Consider the following 25247-nt stretch of genomic DNA (forward strand, 5'->3'; position numbering starts at 1 on the left):
TTTTTTTTTGCTGGAGATACTGTTGTTCTAAAAAACAAACAAAAAAACGTAAATAAAAATCTTACATATATCGTAGGAATGGTATAACAGAAAATTTTGGCGGTTTTAAAACCTTGACTTTTCCAAACCGCTGTATACCTTGAAAATGGTTATCGTCCCATGCCTAGTTACATCTCTGAAACATCTCAACTCCCATCTCTGAAAATGCATGTTAATGCCAGTTGGAAACACCCTGTAAGAGAGTGAAAAATGTATTGAGAAATCAGTTTTGCAAAATGCATTGCTATTATTGATTCTGAGCTTTACAGCAAATGAACAGTCATACTGCTTGCATCTAATTCCTTACAAATACCACTTGAATCTAAAATGATCAATAGTAAAGTTAAAAAAGGTTTGGGTGAATTACGAAAGTGTTCAGCGTGAGCTGTGTTTAAATTAATATAATGACATAAAAACCAAATTACAAACATGGTTGTTGCTAGAAGGAATGTGGCTCCATTCTGAAATTGACAAGAGTTATATATATAGCTTAATGTTTTCTTAATGTCTGCCCCGACCCAAAACCTTGTCCTCACAGTAACGTAAAATAATAATTATTCTTAATGACAGTGTCATAAAAGTATCCCAAGTATTTGCAGATGCATCCCTTCTAGACTTTACCGCCAAACGGACAAAAACTCTTCCTGTGAGCATTTGAGTGTACAGTTAAAAACCAGCCTAGAGCGCCATCTGCTGTTAAAAAAAAACTAAGCTCTGCATTAAGTCAAGAGAGAATAGCGATTTAAAAAAAAAAAAAAAAAAAATTTTACAATTTAGGGCAACTCTGTTTGCAGTGTTCTTATGTTTGTGTGTAACAGATGCTTTCTCTCTGTCAGGGTAATTGTCCACGTGTGAGCTCTATCAGTGATAAAAACGGATGGAAAGTTGTGAGAAATGCTCTCACCATCATTGGTTTTGAGGACGAGGAAATACAGGTGCACACACATGCTTTGTACATTGATAATTGTTTGTCATACTCAACACACTCACGGAGTGTCTCCCCTCTGTAGGCTCTAATGGAGATTGTGGCCAGTGTTTTACATCTGGGAAACACACAGTTTGGTGAGGATGAGGAGGGAGAGACTCACATCACCACTGAAGCTCAACTGCAGTTTCTGTCCCAAGTGAGTGGAGCCCTCATGCTCAACATGACTTAATGTCCTGGCTCGAGTGATATGTTAGTATCTGTCAGAACTTTATACCCGTTTCTGAGGAATTAGATACTAGTCTTATTAGAGGCGCGTGTCTCAGGTTTGTCCTGTGCTATTGTGTGCAGGACACACTGTCCAGAGGTTGTTATGCTATGTATACTTTTTAAAGCGTATTTAAACACAATATAGGTCAGACGCAGACATCAGGTAAAATAGGGGTGTGTCTGGCAATTATTACATAAAAATGTTGTTGAAAATTATTGTAATTTAATTTTTTCACAAAAATATTTATATTTATTTAATTCTGTAATCTATTCATGATATTTCCAAAAAAATAATATTAAATAAAATAATATATCAGTGGTGTTGCTAAAACTATAACTAGATACTTTAATGAAATATATACCTTACACACTTTAAAGTTCCTATTATTCTAATAATTTATTCAAGCTTAATCTAATAACCAGCCCTACATGGGGTCTGTGCCCACAGGAATCCAAAGAAATATCAGAAGAGGTGTCATTCAATCTATTTATTTGTACTGTATAGTCAGCGACAAAGTCAGCAGATTTAGTTTGGCCCTGCTTATACTGTAACTAGTGTTTCATTTCTTCCCCACCTCACAGACATGTTGAAATCTTGTGTAGCAATTAACAGCTAGAATGACCACATCACAATTGCGATAATATAGCCATTAGTTTGAATTTAACTGCAAATTAATTGTTTATATACAGTATATATATATATATATATATATATATATATATATATATATATATATATATATATATATATATATATATACACACACACACACACACACACACACACAGTTGAGGTCAGAATTATTAGTCCCTTTCGAATTATAATTATTATTTTTTTTAAATATTTTCCAAATGAAGGTAACAGAGCAAGGAAATTTTCACAGTCTGTCTGATAATATTTTTTCTTCTGGAAAAAGTCTTATTTGTTTTATTTTGGCTAAAATAAAAGCAGTTTTTAATATTTTAAACACTGTTTAAAGGACAAAATGATTAGCCCCTTTAAGTTATATATTTTTTCAATAGTCTACTGAAAAACCATTGATATACATTAACTTGCCTAATAACCCTAACCTGCCTAGTTAACATAATTAACCCAGTTAAGCCTTTAAAGCTATTTAAGCTGTATAGAAGTGTCTTGAAAAACATCTAGTCAAATATTATTTATTGCCATCAGTTATTAGAAATAAGTTATTAAAACAATTATGCTTACAAATGTGTTCAAATTTTTTTTAAACAGAAATAAGAGAAAAAATAAACAGGGGGGCTAATAGTTCTGACTATATATATATATATATATATATATATATATATATATATATATATATATATATATATATATATATATATATATATATATATATATGATATGGCTGTATATCGGCACTGGTGGGAGGCGTGGGTTAGTGCCCCCACCAGTGCCGACATACAGCCATATCGCACTGCTACGAGTGTGATATTGCGTTTATACAATAGTTTGACGGCATAATTGTGTATATAAAAACAAAATCAAACATGGAGAGTCTTAAAAAACCTTTTGTATGTGGAACTACTTTCTTCCACCTTGGATTCAAATCATAAGCTGACAGTTAAACAGTTGGGCAAGCATCTTTTAAACTTTAGATTTATAGCCAAAAGAGGCTGTACGGGTGCTGATAGTACTTAAATATATCACGGCTATCAGCCAATCAGATTCGGGAACCAGACAAAACTGTTGAACTATACTATAGAACTGACAGAACTATATATATATATATATATATATATATATATATATATATATATATATTCCAAAATATTATATATATATCAAAAAGTTGAAATAACACTTCTCAGTGATAACCCCTTGTCAGATTTGTTCTTGTTAATTTACACACATACAAAAGCACAGGGAATGTGCCGTAATGTTTTGTTTTATCAACAGCTGCTGGGTGTGGATGGCTCTGTCCTGAAAGCAGCTCTTACTCACAAGAAAATAGTTGCCAAAGGGGAGGAGGTAATATTACAATCTCTCTCTGTCTGTTCTCTTTCTGCATGCTTGATCTTTGCTAATCTCCACACTCATTGAGTCCAGCAGTAGATGCAGTCTGTATGTCTGTGTTTGATTTCAGATGATCAGTCCCTTGAGTTTAGAACAGGCTCTCTCTGCTCGAGACTCTTTTGCCAAAGCCATATATGGTCGTGCCTTTACCTGGCTTGTCCAGAAGTTGAACCAATCACTGGCCTTTAAGGTGTGCTCCTTCTGTCTGTCAATGTGCTTTTGTTTTATCAAAGTGGGCTTACTTGTTGTGACAGAATTGTTGTCTATGAACTGGAGCTTAATGTGCCCTCTAGTGGAAGATGTTTTGAAGATGATTATGCTTTTGTGTTTCACAGGATGAGATTTACTACTCCAGTAAATGTTCGTCTGTTATTGGTTTGCTGGACATATATGGATTTGAGGTCTTCCAGCACAACAGGTTGTTTACTCTTTGTCTGTGAATATGTAGGATTATAGATGTAGAAAATTAATCATTCATTTGTTATTGGAGAAATGCAGTAATCATGTTTTTGGAATATTGGTGATTAGTATAGCCACAACTTTACTGCAAATACCATAGTTAAACTAGGTAAGTGCAGTAAAACTGGCTAATTTGTGAAACTTCAAAAACTGATTTTAAATGGATAATTTATCTAACTGAAAATTCTGTTTTTATCTACTCACCCTTCACTTCACACAAACACAATGGAAGCTACTTTGAAATATGTTGTAAACCAGTAACCATTCATTTCCATATTATTTGTTTTATTTTCTTTGAAAGTCAATGGTTACTGGTTTCTAACGTTCTTCAAAATAACCTATTTGTGTTCAACAGAAAAAAGAAACCCGTAAAGATTTGTAACCATACAAGAGTGAGACATATTAAATGTTAATTTAAAGTAAAACAAAATTTTTGAATCTGCATGGCATTGTGTAAACATTAAATGAAATTTCTATTAGGACATAAAAATGAGCAAGATCGCTAATTTGTTTCTCTTTTTTATGTAGTTTTGAGCAGTTCTGCATTAATTACTGCAATGAAAAACTGCAGCAGCTCTTTATTGAGCTCACACTGAAAAGTGAACAGGAGGAGTATGAGGCCGAAGGCGTTGTGGTGAGTGTGTTTGTGTCTGTGTGTGTGAGGAAAATAACGCACAAACTGAGTAAGATACTGAAAAATTAAAATATACATATAGCTACCAGACAGAGGTGGGGCTAGGGGGGTTAGGGTGTCGTGAACGAAAGTGGGTGGGCATGTTGTTACAGATAAAGAGAAGAGGCAAAAGGGAGGGTGGGGTTTGAACCATGCTAATTTATGTTAGCAACTGCCTAACAACTACCCACAACACCTTAGCAACCGCCAAGCAACGCCAAAGAAATGGCCTAGCAACACCTTAACAACACCTTAGTAACCACCTAGCAATGCTTTAGGCCCCGTTTACACTAGTGCGTTTTAGTTTTAAAACGGCGTTTTAGAATGAAAACGATCCGCGTCCACACTCGCGTTTCACCCAGCGTTTCTGAACTGCTCTCCGTCCACACCAAAACGCTGAAAACGCACATCACGTGACCACACACACACTCTCAGGCAAGCGCTGTAGCCAATCTACCCAGATGAGAGCTCTGCTAGTCGGACTTCTCATCAAGCATCTCCCGCTGGATCTAACCTCACTATATTTATTAAACGGAATATATCTTTCATCTTGTTGTCTTTATTTAACGACATATTCATTGGACATTGGAATCTATTACTTGTTCTCAGGTAACGTGTTTTGGCTAAGCGCAAAGATAAGTTAATGATTAATGTAAGCACGTACCTTCTGTATATTGACTGATCGCTTGCCTTTATTTCCTATAATGTATAAACTTATTGTATGTTATACTTTTATAATGGCCATTATCGATTATTAAAACTGATATTCAGCAAAGAGAGGGTGTGTTTCGTATTTTCACTGAAATTGAAAGGAGGCAGTTGTTATCGGCTCCGTTTTGTTATAAATATGCACACAGTGAAGATGACGCTCATATTTGCAGCACGAAGCCTCAACATTTTTGCTGTCTGTTTAGTTGTTAATATTAAAATGAAAATAGGCAGTTCCTTATATCATGTTTATATTTTATTGTTGAGAAAGTAAAACAACGTAGCCAGGGTGATGTGAATGAAGTTATAAAGTACACTGTTCCCTTTGAAGATTTACCCGTGTCCTCGGTATAGTCTGTTTTCCATATCAAACTGAGAAGAAGAGACTGCAGCCTTGATCAAACTTGCCAAGTTTTAACTTACACGGAGAAGATGCAGGACTGAAATGTGCGTGTTAGGCTACTTAATATTCAGGAAAAGCCCCAATCAGAGAGGCGAATGTCTGCAGCCCCGCCTCCGTTTTCAAATGTCTCCGTTTTCCATCATCCACACTGAGACGGAGCAGCTGCGTTTCAGAATGAAAACGGCCTCTCCAGCGTTTTCGAAACGCTCCGTTTTCGGCGCTCGAGAACTCCGGCGTAGTGTGGACGGATGGCGTAACCGTAGCAAAACTTATGCGTTTTCAAACTAAAACGCATTAGTGTAAACGGGGCCTTAGCAACCACCTAGTAACATCCTAGCAACCGGCTTAGGAACCACCTAGCAACTCCTTAGCAACCGTCTAGCAACCACTCTCAACTCCCTAACACCCACCTAGCAGCACCTTAGCAACAGCCAAGCAATATCTTAGCATTGCCTTAGAAAGCGCTTAGTAACCACTCAGAACACCCTAGCAAACACCTAGCAACACCTTAGCAATGACCTAGCAACACCCTAGCAACCACCTAGCAACGTCTTAGGAGTCACCTAATAACTACTCAGAACACCCTAGCAACCACCTAGCAATGCCTTAGCAACCACTCAGAACCCCTTGTCAACTGCCTAGCAAGAAACATGCCAATCCATACTAGAAACATGCTTACATATGTAGTTATGACTGTTTCAAACTACTTCAATTGTTTAAACTTTACAACTACTTCAAACTTTCAGACAAGGGTTTCTCAAGCCACAATAAAGTTTGTCTATGAACTTTGCTTATCTAGCTGTATTTTATTGATGTCTACCCGTACCCCAGTCTTACCCAACCGTCACAGTAATACATAAGCAGACCTGGAACTGGAGTCTTCTCTATTAGTATAGCTGATTAACCATGTGGATGGATGATAACAGCCTTTTAAACCTACCAGTAGGTGCGGAAGGCCCCTACATGCCCATATCCATCAGCTGATAACCACTGATTACGGCCATTCAATCGAGTGAAAACATTCGAAACGGGTGGCCCATGATACCAGAATATATTTCTATTAAAAACAGAGCTTCATAATCCTTAATCTGAATATACGTCTCTAACTTTTGACCCAGCGGGAGCAATTGCAATGTGAATATATAGAGTGCTGGTTCTTACTTTGATTTTTCATTTTGGTTATATCTGTGCAAAAATGATGTTTCTTGTTTTCTGGTCAGTGGGAGAGAGTGGAGTATTTCAACAACAAAATCATCTGTGACCTGGTGGAGGAGAAACATAAAGGCATTATCGCTATTCTGGTCTGTGTGCTTTCCTTTAATTAATTTTTTTGTTAATCAGCTTATTACATTTTATATTACAATTGTAATATATATTTTTTTGTACTCAGGATGAGGAGTGTTTAAGACGAGGGGATGCCAGTGACATCACCTTCCTGGAGAAGCTTGAGGACACACTGGGTGGACACGCTCATTTCATCACGTAGGGCCTCAAGTGTACTTTTTGTTAACATTGTTGAAACAGCATAACTGCTATCTGATTGGTTCGTTTCGTTTTACAGTCACAAAATGGCCAATGGGAAGATTCGCAAGGCAATTGGTCGGGAAGAGTTTAGACTGATACATTATGCTGGAGAGGTCAACTACAACGTCAATGGTGAGGATAAACAAAAAAAATCAACAATTTATATGTTCATCCATAGTTGATTCTTCTGGTGCCATGACTTTTAATCTTTCTCCAAATTTTGTAGGGTTTCTGGACAAAAACAACGACCTGCTATACAGGCACTTGAAGGAGGTACAGTTTGTTGACAAACAATTCAATTCAATTCAATTCAGCTTTATTTGTATAGCGCTTTTACAATGTAGATTGTGTCAAAGCAGCTTCACATAAATGGTCATAGTAACTGGAACAGTGTGGTTCAGGTTTTAGTGTTTAAGTTCAGTTCAGTTCAGTTTAGCTCAGTTCAGTGTGATTTAATCATTACTGAGAGTTCAAACACCGAAGAGCAAATTCATCGATGCGTAGCTCTACCAATCCTGAACCATGCGAGGCAGTGGCGACAGCGGAGAGGGAAAAAAAACTTCACCTGATGGGAGTGAAGAAAAAAAACCTTGAGAGAACCAGACTCAGTTGGGCACGACCATTTTAATTTCTACGCTGGCCAAAAGTCTTGTGCAGAACTTCATTCGCCGTGGTTTATGCTGGAAGATGGCCTCAATGAAGACTCGTCTGTCCCTGGAGCGTCGCTGGAATCAGACTCATGTTCTCCACTCCCCACGACCATCAGCGCAGCAGCAGCTCAGGATATGGCCTGGTCCCGGATATGGAATCCTTGGGATCATCACGTCGCTGGTCTTGGATCCAATCAGTGACTCCGCCTAATCTGAGGACCTCGGGATGAGTATCCCCAGGTGAAAATAGAGAAAAGAGAATAATTAGCGTAGCTGCTGTTCATAGTGTATATAAGCAAGATGTAGAAGCCAGTGTGGAACCCGCTAGGTGATGCACTGAGTGTATGCTTTACTAAACAGATAGGTCTTTAATCTAGTTTTGAACTGGGATAGTGTGTCTGAGCCTCGGACATTACCAGGAAGGCTATTCCAGAGTGTAGGAGCCATGAAAGAGAAGGCTCGACCTCCTTTACTTGATTTTGCTATTCTAGGTACTACCAGAAGCCCTGAATTTTGAGATCTTAAGGAGCGAGTTGGTTCGTAGCGAGACAGAAGGTTGGTTAGATAAACAGGAGCTAGATTATTTAGAGCTTTATAGGTGAGAAGTAATATTTTAAATTCAATACGAAATTTAACAGGCAGCCAGTGTAAGGAGGATAAAATTGGGGTTATATGATCATATTTTCTAGACCTGGTCAGAACTCTGGCTGCTGCATTTTGTACTAATTGAAGTTTGTTAATAGAGGATGCTGGGCAGCCAGCAAATAGAGCATTACAGTAATCCAGTCTCGAAGTCATAAAAGCATGGACTAGCTTTTCTGCATCTGAGATGGATAGCATATTTCGTAATTTAGCGATATTTCTCAGATGAAAGAAGGCAGTTTTTGTGACATGGGATATATGGTTTTTAAAAGTTAGATTGCTGTCTAATATGACACCCAGATCTTTTATAGTAGAGCTAAAGCTAACTTTGTATCCCTCTAATTGTAAATTAAGTTGCGAGATCTGCTGTGTGCAAGATTTAGGCCCAATAAGTAATAATTCTGTTTTGTCTGAGTTTAAGAGAAGAAAATTGTTGGTCATCCAGTCTTTGATGTCTTTGATACACTCAGTTAGTTTAGAAAGTTCAGACGTCTCGTCAGGTTTAGTGGAAATATATAATTGAGTATCATCTGCATAGCAGTGAAAGCTGATCCCATGTCTTCTAATAATGTCTCCCATAGGTAGCATGTAAATTGTAAACAGTAAAGGGCCTAAAACTGATCCTTGAGGCACCCCATACTTTACTGGGCAGATTTGTGAAGGCTGTCCATTAAGTGGGTGAGATGTTACGACTGAACAATGTGTGTTTCTAAACCCGCTGTGTCTCATTGCAGGTGCTGTGTCAGTCCACCAATCACATTGTGAGTCAATGTTTCCATGCAGATGAGCTGATGGACCAGAGAAGACCTGAAACGGTTAGATGAACACAAACACATACAGTACAGAGGCCTGAATTAACCTGAATTAAATTTTGTTGTCTCTGCTCAGGCTGCCACTCAGTTCAAGCTCAGTTTGGCTAAACTGATGGATATTCTGATGTCTAAGGAACCATCATATGTTCGCTGTATAAAACCCAATGATGGTAAACAGCCAGGTGAGAATTCATTTTTTTCTAATTTATTTTAATTGGTTTATCTTACTGAATTTACTCTGTAAATACAATAAGAAGACTATAGATAGTATGTATACTACACAAACACCATAAAACTACTAGTTCAATTCAACAAATAGAAAAAAACATATACACTCACCGGCCATTTTATTAGGTACACATTACTAGTATCGGGTTGGACCCGTTTTGCCTTCAGGACTGGCTTAATCTCTCGTGACATAGATTCCACAAGGTTCTGGAAATATTCCTCAGAGATTTTGGTCCATATTGACATGATAGCATCACGCCGTTGCTGTCGGCTACATATCCATGATGCGAATCTCCAGTTCCACCACATCCCAAAGGTGCTCTATTGAATTGAGTTCTGGTGACTGTGGAGGCCATTTGAGTACAGTGAAGTCATTGTCATGTTCAAGAAACCAGTCTGAGATGATTCGCACTTTATGACATGGCACCTTATCCTACTGGAATTAGCCATCAGAAGATAAATACACTGTGGTCATAAAGGGATGGACATGGTCAGCAACAATGCTCAGGTAGGCTGTGGCGTTTACATGATGCTCAATTGGTACTAATGAACCCAAAGTGTTCCAAGAAAATATCCCCCACACCATTAAACCACCACCACCAGCCTGAACTGTTGATACAAGGCAGGACGAATCCTTGCTTTCATGTTGTTGACTCCAAATTGTGACCCTACCATCTGAATGTCGCAACAGAAATCGAGAATCGATAGATCAGGCAATGTTTTTTGCAATCTTCTATATTTCTATTTTTTAATCAACTGTTCTTGGCTGACAGAAGAGGCACTCTGTGTGGTCATCTGCTGCTGTAGCCCATCCGCCTCAAGGTTTGATGTGTTGTCCATGCAGAGATGCTCTTCTGCATACCTCGGTTGTAACGAGTGTTTATTTGAGTTACTGTTGCCTGGCCATTCTATTCTGACCTCTGGCATCAACAAAGCATTTGCGCCCACAGTGCTGCCGCTCACTGGATATTTTTCTTTTTCAGACCATTCTCTGTAAACCCTAGAGGTGGTTGTGCGTGAACATCCCAGTAGATCAGCAGTTTCTGAAATACTCAGACCAGCTCTTCTGGCACCAACACCCATGCCACTTAAATCACCTTTCTTCCCTATTCTGATGCTCTGGTTGAACTGCAGCAGATCGTCTTGACCATGTCTACATGCCTAAATGCATTGAGTTGCTGCCATGTGATCGGCTGATTAAAAAAATGCATTAATGAGCATTTGGACAGGTGTACCTAATAATGTGGCCGGTTAGTGTATATATAAAATATCACATATATACACAAAAATGCATACATATATGAAATAACATAAAATAAGCTAATCAATTAATTAAATTAACAATAGAAAATATATGTGTCTCCATAAAATAGTTCAGAAAAGGGTTCCAGACTTTCTGAAACAAAATTGAAAATAAAAAAAAAAACATTTGTCTGTTAATGAGGGTGAGTTTCTGACATCCAATTTATTAAAAAAAGTAATGTAGAAAGTAGAGTTGCAAAGGTTTAACTATCAGTCTGAAGTCCTGAAGATTTCACCCCAGAGGTCAGAGTATGTCTTTGCTTTGCATAATCCTTAATAAATTAGACATGTTAATTAATCTGCTTATGTTTTAAAATTAGCTACATTATATGTTTGTTCTCCATCTGTTGTCTTGCTCTGTTTCTTCAGGTAGGTTTGATGAAGTTTTGGTCAGGCATCAGGTGAAGTATTTGGGTTTGATGGAGAATCTGAGAGTAAGGAGAGCTGGATTTGCATATAGACGAAGCTATGAGGCGTTCTTGGAGAGGTCAGGCTCTCATGCAAAAGACTTTATTATAATAGATGGCTCTATTATTTAACCACAATGGTTTTATTTCACACTTTATTTTGAACAGATATAAATCTTTGTGTCCGGACACTTGGCCAAATTGGCATGGGAATCTCCCTGAGGGGGTCGCCACACTAGTCAAACACCTCAACTACAAACCTGAAGAATTCAAACTGGGCAGGTGAGAGGAGGGAAAATAACAGATGTAAATGCCGCTGTTCTAACATTTGAAGAGATTTTATGAAAGACATCTCTTCTGATCACAAAGCCTGCATTCATTGACCGAAATGTAGTAAAAACATATTACTATATTGTGATGTACTGTAATTTTCAGGGTATCGTCTTAATACATTACCATGATTATTTATCATAGTCATAAACACGCTGATTTGTACACAAATAGTATCACAGTTTAGGCTATATTAAAACATTGAAAGAAATCCCTCACTTTCACACTGTATAATAATAAGTTAATGAAATATGTGATAAGTGCATAATAGTAGTTTATTTTTCCTAGAAAACAACTTCTTTACCTGTTGCAAAATAGAGTGGAGGAACTATGACGTCACCTTGTAAGCCATTCGGCTACTAACATAGAACTGGTCCCCTTTGATAATCCCTATAGGATTTTCCCATAGACTTTTCGAGGATTGTTAATAATAAGCTCTGTGTTTAACACACAGTTCATTACACTTACATGTTTTGTCCAACTGGATAATCCTCACACAAAAATATAACTTTTATTAGTTTTGGATCTTAAATGCAAACACAAGAACCGAAAAGCATTAGGCTATAAATGGACTACAGCCTTAGGGGCGCTCGCTTGTTACGTCAGCACTACCCTTTCGACTACTTTTCAAGCTTATTTATCGAAATATTGTCCATGACAAAGATTTACTCTATTGGTTTATTACATTATTATCCACGCTATATATTATATACAAATACGCAAAAAACACATCTGTACAGACCTACGTGCCTTTTGGATAGTTTTTACATTGAAAATACCTTTGCTTTGCTTTAAGGTTGTTGTAACCGTTTTAAAACTCATACTGTATGTTTTATAAATGTGTCTACATAGTATTATCATAAGACATATTTAAATAAGTGTATTGTGCACATGGATACAGCCCGCTTACCTTAGTGATGAGGTATGGATAGAGAACAACATTCAATATTCTTATTTGTCACAAAGTACAGGGAAAAGCAGCCCATGCAGTCACATATGCTATATTGTGCGTGAAGATAATTTTGCAGTTATGATAAAGTTAAATATGTTTAGATGAAGAAAAAAACATGGAAAATCAATTGATCACGTTAAAATGATAGTTAAAGTTGATGTATTTTCATGAATGTATTCACACATTTGCATTACTGAGAGCAGGAAAAAGACAGGCTGCACTATGGTCAGCAGTACCTTCATAAAATTGTTTAATTGAAATAAATGATTAACAAATGAATCTGCCATAATGGTCTCTACAAATGAAGGCATTATATATACAATATTAATGCCCAATTAGAAAAATACTACAAACTATAAGATACTATTTATGAAAATAAATAACAGACAAATCCAAATGCCCAACACAAGCGGGCTGCGTTGCAGACCAGTTTAGCTTGATGACGTATAATGTCTCCGACACCGCATGTTGTCCCATGTAGCAACTTGAAAGCAACCGTTAAAGCCAATTTAAAAAAAAATTAAGAGTGTGATGGAACCGATGTGTATTATGTTGTGTAATAATACGTGAAAGTATCTTGAGTTTGTGTTATCCACGAACCTTATTTAAGCGATTAAACCAAAATCCCATTAAAAAAAACTCATTGACTTTAAGATGAAGGGACCAGAACTGATAAAATGCATGCAAATTGACGTTATAGTTTATCCACGCTATAACAAGAATAAAATAATAAAATTATTGAAAATGTAAACGAGGAATGGAAAATGAACTTCCAGTTTAATAGCTGCTATAAGTAAATATAATTATGCATCTCTTATTTTAACAATAATTGATCTGTTTAGTTAAATTAAGAAACAAAATTTGTGTAAGAAATATCCTAGAATCAGAAAGTGGAAGAGCTGGCACAATAATGATCATAATTGAAAAATACCTTTATTTGTTTTCTCTATAGGTCTAAAATCTTCATCCGCTTCCCAAGGACTCTGTTTATTACTGAGGATGCACTTGAGGCCCAGAAGCAAACTATCGGTAAGACCATGATGAGTTGACTTGAAATTGAGTATTCTTCTACTTCTGCTGAGTATTACTGTTTGCATTTCTTATAAATGACCTCATGAAAATTTGATCATTAAAAAAATAACTGGATTGTTTTTTTAAGCCGTCACTCTGCAGAAATCTTGGAGAGGCTACAGAGAGAGAGCCAATTACCATCGCATCCGTCATGCAGGTCGGCTTTACAAATAGACTGAAAACAGACAGACAGTTATAAGAAGAAAATGCAGCAGCATACCTGTTTTGTCTTTTTTATCTTGCAGTAATTGTCATCCAGTCATGGTGGAGAGGCGTCAAAGGCCGTAGGAAAGCCAAGCACCGTAGACAAGCTGCTGACACTATTCGCAAGTAGGAAACAATTTCTTTTACTTTTATGTGAACGAGTTAGAAGGTGATGCGGTGGCGCAGTAGGTAGTGCTGTCGCCTCACAGCAAGAAGGTTGCTGGTTCGAGCCTCCGCTGGGTCAGTTGGTGTTTCTGTGTGGAGTTTGCATGTTCTCCCTGCGCTCGCGTGGGTTTCCTCCGGGTGATCCGGTTTCCACCACAGTCCAAAGACATGCGGTACAGGTGAACTGGGTAGGCTAAATTGTCAGTATGGTATGAGTGTGAATGAGTCTGTATGGATGTTTCCCAGAGATGGGTTGCAGCTGGAAGGGCGGTTCATTCCGCTGTGGTGACCCCAGATTAATAAAGGGACTAAAACGAAAAGAAAATGAATGAACGAATAAACGAATGAATGAAATAGTTAGGACACTATGAATCCAATTTTTCCATATTAGGATGAAAAATGTTTCCAATTTTTGACAGGTCTTAGAGTTTGAGAAATAAACAACATGTAGCATTTAGGAAAAAAATGTAATGGCTGAACTGATCATCGGCAGATTTTTTTGCAGTTTAGTTGCATGTTTTGTTGGTCTGAAACCTTCAGGTATGTGCGAACACTATCCTCATCCCACAGCTAAAGCTGAACCTAGATTGCTTCATCCCTCAAGACAATGATCCCAGGCAAATAGAACAGCTGAAAAAGAAAACAAAAGTCCAAAGCTCATTCTGATTCAAAAGTTGTGGAAGGAGCTGTGCAAAAAACTCCCTAAACTTCTCCAGAATTATCTAAGAGGCTGATAAGGTCACACAGGGAATGATGACCGAGTCATTACTGCTAAAAGTGGATTGAAAAGTGCATCTGAATCATAGGTGGTCATACATTTGTCACCCATGGCTTTTCTCCCCTGACGTTATTTTTGTTCAAAAAAATAAATAATGACATATTGTGAGACAAGTTTTAAGGACTGGCAATGATCTTACTGTTTTTTTTTTTTTTATCATGCCCTGATATAGAAAGCCATACAAATTGAGCGTCTTATCTCCTTCACATGGCTTTAAATACTTGCATGTGTTAAATTAGGAGTACCATTGATTAACCTGAGTGATTGATCAATCCACCACAATGTTTTTATGTTTACCTCTTTCTGCCTTCCTCAGCTTCATCAAAGGCTTCATCCTGCGCAATGAGCCTCGATGCCCTGATAATGAATATTTCCTGGATCATGTGCGATTCTCCTTCTTGATGAAAGTCAAAAGGAACTTGCCAAAAAGTGTGCTTGACAAGAGTTGGCCAAAACCACCACCCTCACTGACAGAGGTATCATACTGTACACTCTCAGATAAAATGATACAATGTGGTACCAAAGAAGGTAGAAACCCTTGTCACTGGGGCAGTACCTTTTTATGGAACAGAATTGTACCTTAAGACAAAGAAACAAATTTGTACCATTGCAGTTTGTTCCTTTAAGGACATGATTTGTATATGGGAAACCAAAATGTACCTTTGGGTTTTAAAACCTGTAGACACAATATTGGACCTTCATCAAAGGTACAAATATGATCCATGAAGGTACCACTTCAGTTCTTTGATTTCCACCACAGGCATCTGAGCACATTCACAGAATATGCATCCGCAACCTGGTCAATGACTATTGCAGAAGAATCCAGCCAGAGTGGAGGAAGCAGGTACTACATTTATACAAGAGCAAATACACATGAATACACACTTACTGTACATGCACAAACAGCTCTTCTCTCTCACCTTCTCCAGCTGGAACAGAAGGTTGTAGCCAGCGGGATCTTTAAAGGGCAGAAGGATGGCTACTCTCGAAGTGTGCCCAAACTCTTTGTGGCCACCAGGCTAGGTAATATTTTCTCACACAGGAATAAATGAATACATTCTGAATATACTGTACACAAACAAACATGCAATTTCACTGATGCATTTTTTTATAACTACAGAAGCTGAAGAGATCAATCTCAAAGTGCTGCAAACTCTTGGGAGTGACAACAAGGTGAAGGTAAATGCATTTTAAGCTTTTTTTATGGGAAGAAAAGGAAAATATGTATATAAAATATATTGCTGGTGCAAAAATAAATCATGAATTATCACATCCAAAATAAAAAGTTATATATGTAAAGACATAATATATGTGTGTGTGCGTGTACATTTATTATGTATAAATAAATATACACATGCATGCATACATCGAGAAAATGTTTATTTAAATTATGGTATAATATATATTTTAATTAATTTATTTAAAACGGGTGACTCGGTGGCTCAGTGGTTAGCACTGTCACCTCACAGCAAGAAGGTCGCTGGTTCAAGTCCCGGCTGGGTCAGTTTGCATTTCTATGTAGCGTGCTTATCTGATAAACTAAAATTGGCCATAGTGAATGAGTGTGTGAGAATGTATAGATGTTTCCTAGTGCTGGTTTGTGACTGGAAGGGCATCCGCTGCGTAAAACATTTGCTGAATAAATTGTCGGTTCATTCGGCTGTGATGATCCCTAATGAGTGAAAGGACTAAGCTGAAGGAAAATGAAGGAATGAATAATTAATTTCGAAGGTTAATTAGATAATTTTTTTCTATGTATGTGTGTATCACATAATAAATAAATAAATAAATAAACAGAGATATATATATATATATATATATATATATATATATATATATATATATATATATATATATATATATATATATATATATATAAAATACATTTATTATTTCAAAACAAACTTTTATTTTGGATTCATATAATCTTTGCCCAACAAAACAAAACCTTAGTCATTTTAAATGCCAATTGGGAATCGATATATTACTTAGTTTAATGATGGGTCACACTGTAGTTTTCATTAAAGTCTGTGATAAATAGGGTTGAGTTGAAACTTTTTGAAGCAATTTAAATCATAAAATCTAAAGGTTGTGGCTGATCACAAGAAGAGTGCACACACATACCCCAGAAAACAAACATTTCAAAATAAAAACAAAAAAAAATGAACCAGCGTATGACGGAAAAAGTCAGTATTAATCAACAGGAACTATTCTAGTCAATATAATTCAATTACAAAAAGGTAATCTACTGATTATCTTGTGTTGTTTATTCTCCTCATCTTTTTCAGTATGGGATAGCGGTCACCAAGTACGATCGACATGGTTTTCGCCCACGTGTGCGGCAGCTGCTGTTGACCACTTCATCTGCTGTGCTGGTCCAGGAAGCAAAAATCAAACAACGTATCGACTACGGTGCATTGCTGGGTAATGTTACTGTAATACAGCTCTCTCTATTGTTGGCTAACAATACTGTACCACAACTAAGCCTATTAAAGTTGCATAGTCTCGTTTTTCACCATATCTAACTCTTGGCTAATCATGCTCTTTACTAGTACTCCGCTCATAAATTCTCATTAGTGTCTTGTATTCATTGTTGGTTTGTTTATTTCTTGTAGGTATCTCTGTTAGTTCTCTCAGTGATGGATTTTTTGTTCTGCATATTCCCACTGCTGACAGTAAGCAGAAGGTGAGAGTTTTTTGTTCTTTCTTATTGACCTTATTGTTCAGTTGGAGCTCTGAGGTTTCACTATATGTCTTTTGACTGTTAGGGTGACCTGGTGCTGCAGTGTGATCATGTGATTGAGGCTGTCACCAAGCTGGCTATCATGGCAGACAAAATACACAATGTCAACATCAGCCAGGACAGGTGTGTACTGTGTACAGTATGTGTGTGCGCACACGGGCAAATGGTTTTGGCAGTGGTGCCGTTGAATTTTAGGCAGTCACCCATAATGTCCTCAGGTAATTCTTTGATATGATTAATTTTCATGGAGTCAATCTAAGGCCACATATACTGTACTTGCAAAATAAAAGAAAGTTTTGCAAGTAAAAAATAAATTATTGAGCAAAAATAAATAAATGTAAATCTTCAAAAATCGCTAAGCAAAAATTTATTTTTGAGAAACAAAAATGTTGCTAACAAAAATAAAGAACTGCAAAGGAAAAATTAAGTTTTGAGAAATAAGAATGACATTGGCAAACAAAAAAAGAACTGCAAATCAAAATAAAAAAAATGCAAAAAAAAAGAGAAAAAAATATTTACATATATTTAACCATAAGTTTGCGATGCTGTTTTCACTTTGCACTTCACGTTTCTGCACGTTTCCCTTTGAGACCCTGAAAAGCAAATCAAATTGAGCATTGCAATTGACTGGACAGATTGTTTTTAAAGGCAATGCTATAAAAATCATTTGCAAATATATATAGTTTTTTTTATATTGCAAATATTTTTGGTCTGCTTGATTTTTATTTGCAGTTTTTTTTTCCAACTTTTTAAAACTAATTTGAAATTCTTTTTTATTTCTCCAAAATAAATTTTTGCTTAGCATTTTAAAAGTTTTTTATTTATTTATCTGTTTTTTCTCAATACTTTATTTTTTTTTGTTTGCAAAACTTTTATTTTAAAGGTGTATATATATATATATATGGCCCTAGACTGACTCCATAATTATTACAGTAATACCACACATTTCTACACAACTATTGCATAAATAAAATACTGTAATTTGGATCAATTAAATGAATTCTTAACATAAACATAAATGACAAAATGCATTGTACAGTCTGCAAACTTTGTGACAGTTGTTTACATTTTCTTATCAAGGGGCCAAGTACAGATGTTTTGGCACTTGCTGTAATTCTCAAGTTTTTCTTCTTGCATGAAACTAGTACTTTTTTTCTATTCTTACTTTCTGAATCCCTGTCTTGAAATGATTGTTTTAATAGTATTTGCTATTGTAAATAGACTCCTGAACTCTTTTTCATGTCATATTTAGATGACACTGACAAAAATCCAATTAATTGATTGATTGATTAATTGATCAGTCAAACAGTTCTTTATTAATGTATCAATACATTTGACAAAGAACCTTCAAATGTTGATGTGACTCCATCTGGGGCTTTGAATCTGAAAAGCTTCAACTTTGTTATTGTCACTTTACACCAGGGATGCCCAAACTCGGTCCTGGAGGGCCAGTGTCCAAAAGTTTGCTTCCAACCCCAATCAGTCACACCTAGACTAGCTAATCAAGGTCCTTCTAGGCTTTCTAGAAACATCCAAGCTGGTGTGTTAAGGCAAGTTGGAGTTAAATTCTGCTGGAGACTGGCTCTTCAGGACAGAGTTTGGACACCCCTGCTTTACACAGACAACACATCAGTTTTATGAAAGCGCCACCTATTGGTTAAATGTAATAAATCATTAGATCATATTACAAAAATCATCTTAATGTGTCTGCGGTTCGTCCGATCCTTTCTGCCATGCTTGCTTATCATTTTAATTAACTGTGGGACTTACTGTTATATTTTAATTTTGGCCAAGTTTACTAATTGTTTAATTATGTTTGTATTGATTGGGTTTTTACCGAAATCTGGTTCAATTGCATGTCAACAGCTCCTTTAAAAATATTATTCCCAGAAAAAAAACATGACGTGTTCAATACTTATTTTTCCCCACTATAAGCATGTTTACACATTGTCTGAGTATGTTTTACTCTCCAGTATCAGGTTTGCGATAGCAAGGGGAAAGGAGGGAGTGATCGATTTCACAAGTGGTTCAGACCTCCGAGTGGTCAAGTCTAAGAATGGGCACCTGTCTGTGGTGAGTCTCACACACACTTACTAATACGGAAAAACAAAGCTGACCAATTAAAGGGTTTTAGTTATACTAAAATATTTTTGAGGGTTTTTACCATGAGAGTTCAAAGCTGTTGATTAATTTCATACATCGTTTGTCTGTAAACATGAATGCCCTCTTTTCCAGACCACGCCACGGATCTCATGAATCAATGACAGCTCACCGGCAGCGGAAGGATCATTTTAAAGGAGTGCTTTAGCCAATCACTACACAGAGCCAGACTACACTTTTTATGATTTATTTCATTCTCACTCCAAAGCACATATTAGCAATTGTATATGAACAGACATTTTAATCACTTTTTTGAATACCAAATTCAGACATTTTAATGAAGGTTTTGTTTGATGGGTTCAATTTATAATTTCTCTCATCTGAACAAACAAATTATTCTTTGCTATTTTAGTTGTTTGTGATTCAAGCTTTACTAAGCAGTTATACTACAGAGTATTTGTGAAATTTTAGACTAGATAATCTTTTACATTTTAAACAACAGTAACAGATGTTGTTTTTTACAGATAACACCACTACCTATCAACACAGACTTTTTAAACTCATTTATTGTTGAATAAAATGAAAAAAGCAATGGTTAATGAATATTTTTGGTCTGCAGTATTGTTTTGTCTAACACTTCAGACAAATACCAAAACACTGGCACACCGTTTTGTATCAGTCATAATTTGTCTGGATTTAGTTTCAGTATGACTCTGTTTACCAACTGTTGAGTAGAAAAAAACAAAACTCCACACAAATACAAATGCACCAGAAATAATTTCATTTGTCATTTTATTCAGTTCACATGGATGTACAAAACTTACAAAAAAAATCTTTTTTTAATTTATGAACAATAAATACTGTATGAAAAACATTCACATAAATAAAATAAATAATATAATAAATAAGACAAGTTGGAAAGTACAGGGAATGACAAAGGAGATGTAACTTTAATCTCGCTCTGATCTCTGAGTTGCTGATAGTCATGAAGGAGGGAAGTGGGGTGTTTGGGAAATTTTGGTTTTCCAGAATAGCTGACTAGTCTTTTTTTTGGTCCAGTTAAATTCTCTAATATAAACCAAACAAACTGCTGGTTTAAAGTTTGTACTTTTCAATCAGAGTCATTTAAATCCAGTGTAGATTCAGACACCTGAGTTAACGAAATGAACACAATCTAAAAATACTTTTTGGTTAAAGAACACTGCTTAGGCAGTAATGGTAAACATATCTAGCTTCAAGAAGAAGATGTTCAACAATTTGTAAACAAATAGTAATACATTATTCTCATTAATGTAGTTCATGAGAAAGGTAAACAGCTGCATGATGTTGTTTATGGAAATGTATATTAGTGTATTCAATTACACGTTTTCTCTTGTGATTCAACCCTCGTGCTTGTTCAATACTTGGTTCATATTTTTTCCCAACAATTTTTCTGTTGTGTATTTTTTCAGTATTTAGTTTGAAGCACGGTGTAATCTCTTGCCAGTCGGCTTAAGTACCGTTCGAGATCTCTCAGTATTACATACCCATTCAGATGCAGAACCCAGCGGGACATCCCTGCTGTTGTCGTCTGCTGGGTGGAATGAGAGAGTGTCGGTGCTCTGGTGGGTTGCAGGAGGCTGACAGAGGTTTCCTCCTTCACTGAAGTCAAACCTCTTTCAGACAGGCTCAAGGTCTGAGGTGACTGTGTGTAGGAGTGTGCGGAGATTCCAGGATTACCAGTTTGAGTTGGGGTCTGAGATATTGTGGTGCTTTCAGAAGAATGATGCATGCTGGGAGATGCAGTGGTGGAATCCAGAAGTGGAGATTTTGTGGATGAAGATACGTGTCGGATAACGTTCAGCTGCAGGTGAAAAGAGAGAAGCATAAGTTTAAATAATCAATCAGCCTAATGTTTCATCTCAAATAGCACATTTATTATAATGATATCAGTGACTGTTGCAAATATCATTACCTTCTAAATACTAACAGGATATATTTAGAAATGAAGATGAAATGTTTATTTCAAGATTTTATTTTATAGAACCTTGTTTGCACGTTATTTTGATGCTCCCCTTTAGACACTGTGGTGATTAATAACTTTGCAGCTTCATGTGTACAAGTATTGTTTTTATACATTATTAGTTGCCATACATGGAAAAATGTTCTCAAAGTCTGTAGAAAAGGTCTTAGCAGATAAGAAGACAATCTATTAATGCTCTAACAGCTGCTATCTAAATCTAATTGCAACAATACTTCATCAAAACAAAGTCTTACCAAAATGTTTTTCATTTATTCCACAACCACACACAGACTGTGGTTCTAACCCTGACTTTAGAATGTTACACAATCATTGAAATATCACGTAAACTTACTGTTAAGATCACAGTAACCTGGAATAAAGAAGTTGTCTTCGTATAATCTACCAGTTGACCACAAGACAGACTAGACAAATTATATAATCAAAAACACTAGGATAGATGCTTACGTCCTTAATGGTACTATCCTTAGACTTAAATATATTAAATCACAAAGATATTTTCTATATACCCTAAAAATCCCCCTGGGATTTTTTGTAGACATCCTAGTAAGAGCCCCTTAGTGTTGCAACTCAGACTGGGGCAGGAGAGCGCTGGTCATCTGAGTTGTGTCTATGACACACCAAGTGGATTAGCCTCTATACTGCTGACTGACAGCTGAATATAGATCACCCCAAAAAAGAGAGCATTCTGTCATCATTTTCTTAACTTGTTTCAAACTTTTATGAGTTTCTTTCTTCTGTTAAACACAAAAGAAGACATTCGAAGAAAAGTGGAAACCTGAATTGACTTCCATAGTATTTGTATTTCTTCTATAGAAGTAAACTGTTTTCAGATGTATAATTGTGTTCAGCACACTGTAAAAAAATCTGTTATTGTAGTTTTTTGTCAACAGCTGGGTTCAAGAAAAAAATCGTAAAATAACGGCCATTAAATTACAGACATTTGCCGTAAAATAACAGACAGTAAATGACAGAAATTTATCGGAAATTTAAGTAATTTTTTATTACTTATTGTTTATTATTATTTATTAAGTACCCCGGCTGCCGGAAAAAAACTTAAAGTAGCTTATTTTTTATAGCGCAGAAGAAAGAAACGCATGAAGGTTTTGAGTGAACCAACCCTTAATGAAGGACCGCATCCTACATGGCAACCGTGTGAACTCGTAGCCTACCTGGTTGTTAACTTGTCTCATCAGATCCCGCAGGTCTATTTGCAGGACCTCAAAACTCCTGCAAAGTGTTGGCTGAGGTCTTCCTCGTTTGTCTCTTCTTTGAGGTTTCCTTAGCCCGTCTCTCTCCAGCTGCCGTCGCTGCCCATCCAGATGAGTCCAGAAGATTTGCAGGTATTCAGAAGCCACACGCAAACGCTCATCGTCCTGAATAAAACTCACCCTGTTAAAACATACCGTCCTGTACTATAGGATGACTAATTAAATAATAGACCGAGAAAAGCGTGCACACCTGCATGTGGAGCCAGGTCCGATAACTGACAGTGACCGCAGGAAGTGAACTCAGCATCTGTTCTCTGTATTCAAAGAGCTCGTTGCCAAACATCTCCTGTTTCTGTCGACAAAATTATTTATATTAAAATGTATATATACAACTCGTAGATATTGAATTGTTTTATACGCAAATTACTTTGTATTGCATATGCTTACATATAGAAACAGTAATTGCTGGACATGTGTGCGAATGGTGCGCGTGAGGCGCAGTGAACTGGAGAAGGACAGAGGTCCTCTGCGGCCGACAGGGAGACACAGGTTGATAGACATCATACACATGAAGATGAAGATGAGGAGAAGGATGCGAAGTGGAGTCTGACAACACTCGAACATCTGGAGGATAGAGAGAGAAAATGTAAGATCATTTAAAATAGAAGTTCCCTGACTAATACAATTTTGTATAATTGTACATTGACTTTTTTTTCTCTCTCTCGAGATTTTAGCCTCTCATATTTCATGTCACTGTCTGGGCAGGCTATAACTAATGCAATATTATGCCAAGAGGCACTTTGTGACCCGTGAGAGAACATCAGATATGATGTATAATTTTCCATTAAATAACGCATGAAAAGTTAATATGCCTATTACCTTTAATCACGCGTAATAATGATCCATATCAATTGCATTTAAACATGATAAATAGGCCTACAAAACAATTAGACTACATAATAAATAATTACATTAAAATGTCTTTCTTGCGTATAATACTCTTCAGGTAATACTAGTTTTGTTTGGCTAATAAGAAAGTCAAATGGTGCTTACCTCTTTCTGAATATTTGAATAGCAGCACTTGATTGTTCAGTCGCCGCCAGTGAATTGAGATGTTGATGCAACGGAGGTGATAACTTTATATTGTGACAGCAGTTTCGGTTTCGCTTTTCGTTTTATTAGGGAATACCAGATTTGCATTTCTGGCTTTCAACGACTTTTCGGTAAAGTCACCTTTATTTCTACATCGCTATAAATCCTGTCACGGCAGCTTTTTACATGAATGAACAGGTAAATAATAAAAGTCTGATAAAAAAAAAAAAAAAAAAAGATTGTGGAAGATATTCAAAATATCAAACAGCATAATTTTGACATATTGCTGGTGTAGCCAATTCTAGTTCTAGTTAATCTTTAACTAGTTATTAATTTTTAAAGGAAATGATGTAAAACATCGATGGAAAAATTAAAGGAAAAATTACAGTAGAAAATAAATGTTGATGCAATGGTATCATAAAATGCGCAATTATAAAGCAACAGCCTAATATTAACGATTATTGCTATTTATTATAAACAACTTACACTAGTGCTGTCTCAACAAGACATTTAGGTGTTTGAGTATAATTAAGTCGAGTTTTGCGCAAAACGTTTCAAAATTCTTCGACTGTTGGATGGAAACTCTCACGACAGTCCCATATGGGGAAGACCCCCATGTTTCCTTTCATCACAGTCTCAGTCTTTCTCTTAAGTTTCTTGCTCAACAGTTTTCTACATGAATACGAAATGTCTGCTCACCCTGTGACATGCTGGGGCATAGATTTATAAAAATACCCTTCAATAAGGAGACCAAAAAATAGGCTATGTATATTGTAAACATCTGTATTGTAAACACACACAAAGGTATGGCTTCACTTTTAAATATGACCTTCGACTGCCAGTTTTTTATATGCATTTGCATAAAATTATATCACTCCACAGCTGAAATATCAATGTTTAGCCTAATTTGTATTTATTGACAACAGTGCACTATAAATACACTTAACATCATAAAGACTGCAGAATAAACTTCTCTTTAGGATTTTCTGCGGTTCCTGCTGCATGTGAAAATCAGAAAATGTCTAATAACTTTTTGTTTTATTTACAGTTCTGTAAAACATGTAAACACAGTAAACATGGCAAACAAAATTAGCAATTTAGTCTTGGTGCATGTAACCTATTGTAGGCTACAGGTTTTGTTTTGATAAACTGAAAATAACTGAAATACACTGAATAATAAAAAAGCAGTATTTTAGAAGAAAATCCTCTGGGTTATTCTTGTACATTCCCAGCGTTTATTGAATTTACATTCTTTCAATCTGTTTCTGGGATATCCACATACTACAAAATATTTTTTCTTCTTCTCTTACACTTTTAAGGGAATATCCATTGTATTGAAACACAAGTGAGTTGATTTAAAGGGCTGAACATAAAAAAAGTGTCATGTCGAGCTTATCACATGAGTATCATTTAACAGAAGATGCCACACATTCAGACCGCAGATGTTATGTAAGATAACCTATATACTACAGCAAGTGTGTACTTAGAAAAAGATGTGTGA

The 25247-nt window shown here is 36.2% G+C and overlaps 2 protein-coding genes across 6 annotated transcripts in view; one reads left to right on the forward strand and one right to left on the reverse strand.

The window, feature by feature from the left end:
- The window catches only part of myo1ca (myosin Ic, paralog a), a 43805-nt gene extending 23775 nt beyond the window's left edge, over window positions 1–20030 (forward strand). For 2 of the 5 annotated variants that reach the window (NM_001431131.2, NM_001431130.2), the window contains 26 exon segments: window positions 876–974; window positions 1050–1163; window positions 3156–3227; window positions 3343–3462; window positions 3608–3690; window positions 4260–4365; window positions 6736–6816; window positions 6906–6997; window positions 7077–7171; window positions 7266–7312; window positions 9066–9146; window positions 9220–9325; window positions 11043–11160; window positions 11249–11362; window positions 13315–13391; window positions 13522–13590; window positions 13679–13763; window positions 14897–15056; window positions 15341–15424; window positions 15510–15603; window positions 15701–15759; window positions 16869–17004; window positions 17196–17266; window positions 17349–17446; window positions 19297–19396; window positions 19559–20030. In NM_001431131.2, coding sequence (NP_001418060.2) covers window positions 876–974; window positions 1050–1163; window positions 3156–3227; window positions 3343–3462; window positions 3608–3690; window positions 4260–4365; window positions 6736–6816; window positions 6906–6997; window positions 7077–7171; window positions 7266–7312; window positions 9066–9146; window positions 9220–9325; window positions 11043–11160; window positions 11249–11362; window positions 13315–13391; window positions 13522–13590; window positions 13679–13763; window positions 14897–15056; window positions 15341–15424; window positions 15510–15603; window positions 15701–15759; window positions 16869–17004; window positions 17196–17266; window positions 17349–17446; window positions 19297–19396; window positions 19559–19579 — 2382 coding nt within the window. In that variant the 3' untranslated portion in view covers window positions 19580–20030. 5 annotated transcript variants of the gene reach the window in all.
- A 168-nt stretch (window positions 20031–20198) lies between these two features.
- LOC567472 lies at window positions 20199–23768 on the reverse strand. The gene is given in 5 exon segments (NM_001128541.2): window positions 20199–21266; window positions 22616–22819; window positions 22905–23006; window positions 23102–23278; window positions 23708–23768. Coding segments are annotated over 4 exon segments (879 nt in total). The 5' UTR covers window positions 23708–23768; the 3' UTR covers window positions 20199–20870.
- Between the last annotated feature and the right edge of the window lie 1479 nt (window positions 23769–25247).

The sequence above is a fragment of the Danio rerio genome, chromosome 5 (assembly GCF_052040795.2).
Source record: "Danio rerio strain M-AB ecotype USA chromosome 5, GRCz13ab, whole genome shotgun sequence".
Taxonomy (NCBI): Eukaryota; Metazoa; Chordata; class Actinopteri; order Cypriniformes; family Danionidae; genus Danio; species Danio rerio.